At 39.8% G+C, this 11,323-nt stretch overlaps 1 protein-coding gene across 1 annotated transcript in view; it reads left to right on the forward strand.

The window, feature by feature from the left end:
* The window catches only part of GGPS1 (geranylgeranyl diphosphate synthase 1), a 14,264-nt gene extending 3,351 nt beyond the window's left edge, over nucleotides 1–10,913 (forward strand). The window contains exons 2-3 of the mRNA XM_009083089.1: nucleotides 6,000–6,070; nucleotides 9,876–10,913. Of these exons, the coding sequence (XP_009081337.1) occupies nucleotides 6,000–6,070; nucleotides 9,876–10,637 (833 nt within the window). The 3' untranslated portion in view covers nucleotides 10,638–10,913. The remainder of the gene's footprint in view (nucleotides 1–5,999; nucleotides 6,071–9,875) is intronic.
* Nucleotides 10,914–11,323: the final 410 nt, after the last annotated feature.

Consider the following 11,323-nt stretch of genomic DNA (forward strand, 5'->3'; position numbering starts at 1 on the left):
ATGTTGTTCACTTTTCCTGCTGGGCTGTTGAACTTGACCAGCTTGGTGAAGGAGTTAAGCAACACAGGGCATGATCCCTACCACTGGCACAACTACACTTGGCACATTAGAGGCCTCAACTTGAGCCAAATTTGAGAGAAAGGCTGCAGCTCTCCAGATTCTGAGCTGCAAGGATGCCTGGGGGCACCCACTGGGCAGAAGAAAGTGATGTCCTTGCCCCTAGAAGGTGTGTAGTGGTGGAAAATCCATGTCACCAAGCAAAGCAGCAGTGGAAGGGGGCCAGCAGGCTTGCACAGCATCAGAAATAACAAAAAGAGCAAGACCCTGCAGATTCAAGACTCTGAAACCTCCAGGTATATTGAAGTAGGGGCAGGAATAGTCTGTGCATATCAGGTTGGGAAGTGGATACTCCCACAGGGGTGAAGGCTGGAAGCTGGGGAACTGATGGCTTCTGGCACCATGAGAAAGATTCCTGTTCCTTGAGCAGATGTGCAGTTGCCAGATAGGCTCAGTGCAGTGGAAGAAGACACATGGCTGGAAGCGCTGTAAATATCTTTTACAACCTAAATGATTCTAGGATTTTATGCAACAAAGCATCAGACCAGCACCTGAGGCAGCAGCAAGTGGTAGTGAGTAGTGGGGAGACTTGACTCCTGCAGAGGACAGAGGCTTTCAAATGAGCTTGTGTGTTATGAGGGTTTGCTGCCTCTGGCTACATTTGATCAGGGGATGTTATGAAGGGACTGCCAAGGCATGTTTCACCCTCAAAATACTTAACCTTTCAGCTCTTCCACTTGTGCACTAATGGATATAGAAAGAGGGTGCTTGAAGGAAGTAAAAGAGTTATGTGGCTTTTGGAATGAGGGTCAAGGGCACAGGAAACCAAGTGGCTTTTCTCCATCATCCTCAACTCCCTTCCCCTTGCCATCAGGAGGAATAAATAGATACTGTCTGTCAAGAACTAGTTAGTTGCACAGCTCATACTGACAGCAAAGCTTTGGGTCTTATGGCCATGAGACTCCCTTTGCAGAGGAAGGACTTCCAGGAGGAGATAGCATCCACCTATCCAAATCAGGGCGAGTGTCTCGGCCAACAGACTGAGCAACATGGTGAGAAAGGACTTAAACTAGAAATGACAGCAGGAGAAAATTAATATACACAGTGAGGTAAGGATTTAGTGAACTTGCAAACAAAGGGTGTAGGCTGATGTGAACAAGAGACACCTTGTAATCGACAGAGTGGAGCTGAAGGCTGACCATCCTAGCACTCAAACAAGGAAGTATGAACAGAACAACATTAGGGGAAGCTCTCCTTTTTTCTGAGGAATCTGCAGGATTGGATGTCCCTCTGAACTGCCTCTACACAGGTGCATATGTTATTGGGAATAAACAGGAGTGAAAGGATGTCATGCAGTTATAGGGCTGGAGTTTTATTGAGGTATCTAGCTCACAAAGCTAGAGTGCTACAGTGAATAGATGTGGACTGCCCAGGAAAACAGTTTGGGATAGTGAGGAGTGGGAGTAGCAGAATTGCATGGAGTTCTGCATTCAGTCAGATAGGCCTGTTGAAAGCTTATGGGTTAAGATTAGAAGGCAGATAATAGGTCTGACACTACAGCTGGCCTTTGTGGCAGGCCACCAATTAGAAAGAAGCAGATGAGACATGGAAGATATCTCATATTTACAGGTCCCAGTTCTTTGGAGAGACTTCAGTTACTTCACTGTCTGGTAGAAGAAGCAATGCAGGAGGACACAGGCAATCCAGAAGGTTTCTGGAATGCATAACAGAGGTGATCAAGGAGCTGATGAAGGAAGGCATCATGCTGGACCTCACACTTAGAAACAAGAAAGAATTGGTTGGGACATGAAGACTGGAAGCAATTTTAGTTGCAGTGACCATGGCATTCAGGATTGTGAGAAGAAGGAACAAGGCCAAAATCAGGATCACAACCCTGGACTGGTTAACCCTATTTTGAACAGAAGAGTTAAGCTAGAGAATTCTGTCAGTGACCTTAATGTGTCACAAGTGGCTGCTCAGGTTTAGAACTGTATGTACCTGTTCTCTTTGCTTGTCTTCGTACAGTGCACTTATGCTGGCTGTACTGTTCTTGTAGGTGTTTGGGGAGCTCTGCTTGGGGACTTGATCCATTTAGTTTTAATCTATCGTAGGACACGGCTAAATGTGCAAGTGTACAATATAGCTGAGGTAATAGAATAACTTGCTTCCTCCAGAAAGGCAATGCCCTCTTCTCCTGGTTCTCAGCATCTGCTGCTTACCCTGTTCTAACTCTGACAGATCCACTGCATAAGCTGACTCGGTACATACTGCTGGCAGAAAGCTAACCTAGCAAAAAGCAGAGTTCTCTGCTGGGCTAATGAGTTGAATTAGCTTAGTGAGGCTCTAATGGGGGCCAGGTTAATAGTCCCTTTGCTCTTTCCTATGCTGTTCTATCCCTTTCATGTACCCTCCCTGTAAGTGAGGTGCTGCCTTAAGGGCATAATTTGTGGTTGCTTTAATGCAGCAAGAGTGAAGAAATACTAATCAGGAATCAGGAGCCTGTCCAGAGCTGGAGGTCTGTGGGTTTTGGGTCTGTGCCCTGTCACAAGAGCAATTGTGTATATAGAGTAAGTTGGCAGAATTTTTTTTTGGGGGGTGGGGAGGATTTTTCTCTCTTTTTTTTTTTTTTTTTCCCCCCTCCTAAGATGAGAAGCATCTCATCTGAAGAGGTGGAGGGAATGTCCTCAGTACAACATCTTTAATCTAACTTGATATTTGTTTTAAGGATAAAGGTTTAACATCCTTATCTGTAGAAGGAATTTCATCACAGTGCATCTCTTATGTGCTTTTTTCCCCCTCACCTTTTCCACCCACCATTACTAAGGAGAAAAGCTTTTTGTAGTTGCTGTTTGATTTGGGTAATATTGGGATCTTCAGCAGATTAAACCAAATGCATTTAGCAAAGCTTTGATAAAAGCTTGGTGCCATAATGTCTATTATTATCGCTCTATACAGTAGGTAGAGCTTCTAATTTTGGATGTTAGACCACTGGATGTTCTTCAGTTTTACAATAGCCTGCTTAGAATAATTAACAGAGCAGTGACATGTGACAGTGAAGGAACTGGATAATTCTGGCAGCACTCCTTTTAATTTTGTCCTTGTGTCCCAGTATTGTTTTGTCTAGTTTGAGGAGAGGAGATGTGTGGCAAGGAATGGAGCATTCTGCATGTAAGCTTCAGAGACCAGTACTAGAGGGGTTTGGTCTTTTGCCATCATGGCATGTCTGTGGGCGTAAAATGTGCATACCGAAAATTGCTGTACTATCCTCCTTTAAAGGAGCTCATGCAAACAAATCTGCACCTATAAAAGGAAAGATGAATGTCTCACTCTACAGATAGTGGGTTTTTCCTTGAGTAGTTAGTGTCTAGGAAGCCTTGCTAGTCAAGGTAGACAAGTCTTGACAATTCAAATGCTGTCTGTACCAAGGAACTGGGGTAGCTAAATCCACTGCGCATGTGTGCTGGTTTGAAAAGCAAACCGGTGAGAGACTCTGAATCAGAAGTACAATTTAATATGAACAACACAACAAAACAACACAAATGCAACAGTACAAACAAAAATAAGTAACCTGACAGAGTCAGAAAGTAAAGACAAGTCTTGACAATTCAAATGCTGTCTGTACCAAGGAACTGGGGTAGCTAAATCCACTGCGCATGTGTGCTGGTTTGAAAAGCAAACCGGTGAGAGACTCTGAATCAGAAGTACAATTTAATATGAACAACACAACAAAACAACACAAATGCAACAGTACAAACAAAAATAAGTAACCTGACAGAGTCAGAAAGTAACCTGACACCCTGTCCTGTACCCCTGGGGTGAGTCCCCTCACCTTGGGACAAGGGATAAGGATCACTGGGAGGATGTGTCCTGCATGGGTCCTTGACAGCCCCCTAATCAGAGACAGCCCCCTGAGGGAGCCATCAGGATTGCCCTGAGGGAGGGACAAGGTGATAACGATCACTGCCCCACCTGTTTTAACAGCTTGTGGAGATGATAATAAAATACCCCACACACTGCAACCCAGGACAGCATGTTACTAATCTATTTAGAGTGTGTGCTAGTAGTCAAGTTGCTCATGATGAAATAACACTTGTTGCTGAACATCCAACATTCCATAAGTGTATTTTCTAGGAAACACATTCAGAAAAACAGAATTAGCTACCTAGTGTAGAAAAAGTAGATGTTGTCTATATCAATGTAATTTAGAGGTGAATAAACAGCTATAGATAAGGTACACTTCCTTAATATGATATTATCTCTGAGTGGTTTTCTTTATGAATGTAGTGAAATATTTGTTAATACTTGATTGGCAATCTGTACAGTTTGGCAGATGTTTGTAACAGTTATTCTCAAGGAGAGACAGAACAATCCCTCCTTTCTGCAGAAAGATGTTAGTGTTTAAAACTGAGCACAGAGAACAAAAACGGGGGACACAAGCCAATGGCAGTGTATGTCCAGGTAAGAATGCCTTTTCACATGGGACAGAACCAGAGAACAAAGTTGTTGGTGGGGGAAAAATGGACCTTTTTGTTAATCTCTTGTAGTGAAAACCAAGAGATGGTGATGATGGGAAACAGTGGAAATCATTGAGAAATGAGATGAAAATTGAAGACCAGGGAGGAAGGTTGTCACCCTATATCACACATAGCCCAACCCACAAAGCTATTGCTTACCTGGTGGTGACTTAATTAGAAGAGGAAAAATCCTCAGTCCGGTTTCTCCAAAGTATATCACTGCAAGTGAATTTACCCATTTTTATTTTTTTGTTCTCTATGTGCTGGTCACACATACAGAGAAAAAAATTAGGGAAGCCTTAGGGAGAGATTCAGACACTGGAATTTCTTTAGTGCTATGGGCAAGATGGCATTATGACCATGAGGACTAATGTTATAGAATCATTATGTCTCTATAGATCCTGACACAAGTAATATGGAACACACTATGTCACACTGCTTTGAAGTTTATTTAAAACCTTCTCCAAAGGCCTTGTTTATGTGAGCTAGGTATGCAGAACTGTTTTCTCGAAACCTGTCTTGCAGTTAGTCAAAGATCTTGTTACATAGTTGAGCTTCTCAAAGTTCACAGCAGAATTGTCTTATGGTGGGTAGAGGATGACTTTATTTCATATTAAACATCAGTACACACTGAATAAATATTTGTACATGAATACCAGCAAATTATTAAAGGTGGCATCAGTAATTTATAGACATAGAGGTTAACTTTATTACAATTAACTCTGGCATGTAAATTGTATCTAAATTGAATAGTACTGCTTATTTTAACACTGAACATGGACATTTGATCTTGTCTTTCATTCCTGTGAAACAGGATGACTGCCTGGTTCCAACAAACTAGATTTAACCAAAGCAGAACAAATCCTATTATTTTTAGGTAGATTTCTTGGGTGTAAGATAAATATCTGAATTCTTGGGCAGTTCTGTTCTGTTTGGAATGTTCAGATTTTTGTTTAGAGTTATTTAGTAAGTGTATCAAATTTCACTTTCCTGTCTTATGCATACTCAGTAGCAGGAGAAAGCCCAAAAAATTGAGAGAAACAGTTGTTCAACAAATACCCATATTTTCAACTAATAATGAGTTATGATTGAAACCTGTCAGTCTTGAACAAAATGAACATGCCTTGCCACCCAGGGCTTACCTTCAGAAGCAGCAAGCTGATCTGTACAGGTTACCAGCATACTTAGGATCTAAATTAAACTGTCAAAACTAAATATAGTAACCTGTAAATATGTGCTTTGCTAAGTGGTGTTTATACAACGAGGAAACAAGTTACCACTGATGTATTTTCCACTTTTGGGTCATCACACTGATCAGTTGAGTTTTTTATCAGGTCTCAAATCAACTGTAGTCGTTAAGACAAACTGTTGTCCCTGGTAATGAACTTTATGTTGTTTTTATAAATGCCTATAATATTTTTATTGTAGGTAAGCAAGTGAGAACCAAACTGTCACAGGCCTTTAATCACTGGCTGAATGTTCCGGAAGATAAAATACAGGTACTGGCTAATTATTTTTGAAAGGTTGCTATCTCTCTTCCGCGACTACTGGTAACAGATTATTCTCTTACATAGCATAAATCATCAGAAATCTTAAATGCACTGATTTCTGAATATACTGAAGTAGACTTTCAGGGAAGCAACTTCAGTGCAAAGCTTTTACTGTGATGTAACACTAAAGAAATGACATCCATGTCTTATGTGGAGTAGTTACTTCTTTCCAGGTGTGCTTGACCTTTGAAGTGGTAGATAATCAGCTGTCGTTGTTACCCACTTAACGTGACTCAGTTATTAATGCTGAGTTTTTAATGACTTATGAAAGAAGCTGGACAGTTACCTTGTAAACTATACAAATATAGTGGCTGAAAGTAAAATATCTAGATTTTGATACAAGAGTATCAAAGACAGCAGTTAAATCAACCTTACACACCACTTCTTGTTCTGAACCTGAAACTGGGGGGGGGGATATCATACAGTTAGAGTCCTTACTTTATAATGGAAAGCATTAAACTAGGAATTCTCATTCCCATTGACTTTTCTGTTTGACAGATTGTGCAGGACGCATGGCTGTGTATTTGAACACTGAGGGTTGTCAATGAAAAATTACCCTCTTGCTTAGGTTAGACTGTAGTTTTGCTAAACTGCATGTGGAGAGTGCAAAATACTGTGTCCAAGACAATGTAAGGACTGAAAATAATCAGTTGTGGGTTTTGACACTTATCCAGCTGCTCCCTGGTTAATTTCATTAATTGTTGGCAGAAGTACCCTTAGAGATTGTGAAGGAGTCATTTTCAGGGTGGCTTAAGAGTGGCACTTCATAGCCTTCAAGAAGCAAAGTAGTTTAAGAGGCTGCATTCATCATCTAGTAACACTTCTGTTTTTCAACCTGTCTGTATAACTCCTTAGCCAGAGTTCTTGTCTTCCACCTAGACACATTTTACCCTTTGTCTACAGCTACATATCCAAATAAAACATGACAGCTTGTGTGTTGTATGTATAGGTTTAGTTTAATATCACAGATCAGAATTCAAATTGGAAGAAGCCTCTGGAAGATATCTAGAACAACCCTCTGCTTAAAGCAGGGTTTTCTCAGTAGCTGCTTTAGGTTTCTGGGAACCTTGTTCAGTTTTGAAAATCTGATAATGTAGTTTCTGGAATTCCCCAGGGCCAGTCTTCTCATGCTGAACCCCTTCCATTAGAACAAGCTCTTCTGTTCAACTAGGGTTTCTTATGTTGCAGTCTGACTTTTGCCTCTTGCCCTTTTGCTGTGCACTCATGATGGTGTGGTCCATTTTCCTCACATACTATAGTAAACTAAAGCTGCAGTACCTCTATATGAACAGAAGTTACCAGTTCTGTCACTTTAAACTGATGATTGTGTAACTGTTATTGAAACCTTTGTCCACTTGTTTTTATTATCTTCATGAAGAAAACCAATGCTTTAATGTTTCCTTTACTTATTAAGCTGTTTGTGATGGAACTTAATATTTTTATTCTTTAGAGCATTTGTGGACAAAACCAAGACCTCTCATCTTTTAATTGCATCCTGACCTAGTTATTACAGCTTTTGTGCAGTCTTGTATTAATTTCAGTAACTGAAGACAGTTGAAATCTGTAGGACCACCTCTAGTCATCTTTTTGACATCTCTCATAGTCTTCTTAAGGTGTTCTCTGTATCTAACAGCCTGATTCCCTTCCAGCTATTTGTATGTCTTTTATTAAAAATATGGATTATAGCACTCATTCTGGAACATCTTTAAAATCTTAGATCACTTGTCTTTATATAATTTATTTAAATGATACAGTTGAGGCTTCTGTTCCTTGGCAGTTTATTTTACTATTAACTGCCACCACTTTTTTGCCAGACAAGTGGTCTCTTTCTCCCCACCGCTTAGTGCATTTCCAGTCCCCATCTGTTGCTGCAGTGAGACACTTGAGCTTGTGGAATTAGAGGAGCACTGAGTTTGGCAGGTGAACTTTCTTCTAACAAGGCACTGAAATGGCCTAGTAGAGGGTCACACATTTTAAAGCTGTTGCAGGTAAGGAGGTAGAAGAAACCTGTGTTGCACTGATAGTGCAGCAGGTACTGATTAGATAGGCTTAGGTTGTGAGAAAACATAACACTTGGTACTGGGTCTTCAGCTTTCATTATGAAGAGCAGTCTTTTAATTTCCTCGGGCTACTTCCTGATGTCTTCCAAAAAAAGCTTTTTTCTGCTGTCTGGACTGTTTCACTCCTTTTTTTCACCTTTGAAGCATTTTTGACACTGTCTTAGTTCACAAGGTAACTTAATTCCAACATAGAGTCATGAAGCATTGTTTTCATTAAACCTTAAATGTATAGAAGCTGCAAAAGGTCATGAAGCTGACAGTGATAGGAAATAGGTTAGCAAGAAAAATGCTAGAATAGCCTTATCCAAGGTATTCACAGAACACAGGGAAGCTTTCATGATAGTACTGAGAATGAGAATGGCATAATGGCCAAATGAATATTCAGACAAACAGGTATGCAAAGTTGCCTTCAGTAAGTACTCTATCCTCTGATTTCAAGTCAGTGAATAACAACATATCTTTACAGGTCCAAGTAGGGCTTACTTCTCACTCGTAGTTGAGTCATGAGTGCTTAAGTAAGTTGTTCTTGCAGTCATATCTTGGAAAAGCAATTAAATTGTTGGGGTTTAGGTTTTAATCTTTGGGACAAGGGTCAATGAGTACCAGGTGGTTTTACTGCTCAAGAAAATGCTTATAGTGAAGTCCTACAGCACCCACCACATAGGACCATACTAGGTACTTGCTGCTCTTCTATGGTTGCCTTAGTATTTTTTTTAGAAGCAGTTGTTTTGATGAATGTTGACTGAATGCAATGTTTGTAGCTAGCAAGTGTAATTGGTTCATTAGCTTTAAAATCATATCTTAATCAGATGTGTTGTGCAGTGAGTTTATACAGTATGCAGTTTTACATGCTTAAATTTATTTCCATTTTAACAGGTGCTGAATATACCTGTTGCTTGCATAGCAGCTGTGCAATAAAAGCAGTACACACTGTTAAAACTTTTTGTTGTTGTTGAATTGGCCTGCTTTGCAGTTGTTAAGGTTCACTTTTAGTCAAATGTAGTCATCTTACAAGCCTGATGTTCTGAACAGTTTATGGCACACCTCAGGTGGTTTATGATATTGGTCTACCTAGTAACAAGTAGCAAGTGTGTAGGAAGTTTCCCAAAAGAAACTGTAGCTGTTGTCTTTCTGCCAAGAACTTTCCAAATGATTTTTCAGAGAGAATAGTCTGTCCTTTTTGAGCTCAGTACTGAAGATAACAACACAAAGCGTGGGGAAAGAAAGATAAACACTTTCTCAGCTTACTAAAACAAGGTTTATGAGACAAATGTGATAATGGATGATACCAGACACTCTCAAGGACTGACTTACTTCAGGTTATTCAAAACATCGTGTTCCTTTCCCCATGTCATGTTTTCAATAACAGTTACTGCATGACTCCTAGACAATGGCATATTTAGAACTGTAGCCACAACGAAGGGGAGCATGCAAGTGAAAACACTTGAGGGAGTAAGTTAACTTGGAATCTGAAATCATTGCACAAAAGATAGACCACATGATCCAGGACCTACAGCAAACTGCCTGGTGAAGAGACTCATAAATCTGTAGTAATAGTACAAGCAAGTGGTCTGAAGGGGAACCTCAGGGATAGAGAATATAATTCTTTAAAATGTTACCCATTTTAAATAAGGTCTTGCAAAATTAGGTTAAATTGCAGTGACAGACTTAATAATTTTGTCTTGTTGTAATAGGTGATCATTGAAGTGACAGAGATGTTGCACAATGCAAGCCTGCTCGTGGATGATATTGAAGATAACTCAAAGCTACGACGGGGCTTTCCAGTGGCACACAGCATCTATGGAATTCCCTCTGTAATCAACTGTGCTAATTATGTGTATTTTCTTGGCTTAGAGAAGGTTTTAACCCTTGATCATCCAGATGCTGTTAAAGTTTTTACCCGTCAACTTCTGGAACTCCATAAAGGTCAAGGCTTGGATATTTACTGGAGGGATACTTACACCTGTCCTACAGAGGCTGAATATAAAGCTATGGTCCTGCAAAAGACAGGTGGTCTCTTCGGATTAGCTGTAGGCCTCATGCAGCTGTTCTCAAATTATAAAAAAGACTTAAAGCCACTTCTTAACACACTTGGTCTCTTCTTCCAAATCAGAGATGACTATGCCAACTTGCACTCCAAAGAATATAGTGAAAACAAGAGTTTTTGTGAAGACTTAACAGAGGGCAAGTTCTCATTCCCAACCATTCATGCTATTTGGTCAAGACCCGAAAGTACTCAGGTGCAAAACATTTTACGTCAAAGGACAGAGAACGTAGATATAAAAAAATACTGTGTACATTACCTTGAAACTGTTGGTTCCTTTGAATATACTCGGAATACATTGAAAGAGCTTGAATCTGAAGCCTATAAACAAATTGAATCACTTGGGGGGAACCCTAAGCTTGTAGCACTAGTTGAACAGCTGAGCAAAATGTTCAAAGAAACTGAAAATTAAAAATTTTACTTCTGGGCATGGATTAAAACTCTTTGTAAAATGGGGAAATAACCAGACTGAGAGGTGTGATAATCAGTCTTGTGTAAACTCTGTCTTGTAGCCATGTTACAAAAATTACTGTGAAAAACAACTTGTCACTGACTATTCAAATATATACCCTATTATCTCTTAAGTCTTACCTGTAGCTCTTTACACTTGGCTTTGCTAAAGCAGATGTACTAGAACTGAAACGAGTTCTGAATCTAAATGAGATCATCTTTATACAATCATCAGCATTATTTCTACACCTAAAACTCCTATCTCTAGCCAGGCTACAATAGATTTCTGGTTGAAACTCTGTGGTAAGTTAAATGAGATTGACTTGAGTGTGTTGTGCATGTTCATACAATGCTCTGACTGGTAAACCAAAGTGTGTGTTAAATAACAAAAGAAGATACATGTAATCACTGTGCACATAAAATTGTTGTGTGATAGTCCTAAATTGTGAAGATAGATGGATCAGCTTACCAAGTTCTAAAGTGAATATCCTATCCAGTTTCTGGGGCTATATTTCCAGGGAATATGAATCATGAAAGATAGATAGTATTTTATATGCAAATGAGACGTGTAGTCTGAAATTGTGACTTCATATAAAGGTTTTGAAGTACCGTAGAGAAAAAAATTCCATCACATCAGCAAAGTGTATA

This window comes from Acanthisitta chloris, unplaced genomic scaffold, assembly GCF_000695815.1.
Source record: "Acanthisitta chloris isolate BGI_N310 unplaced genomic scaffold, ASM69581v1 scaffold25779, whole genome shotgun sequence".
NCBI lineage: Eukaryota > Metazoa > Chordata > Aves > Passeriformes > Acanthisittidae > Acanthisitta > Acanthisitta chloris.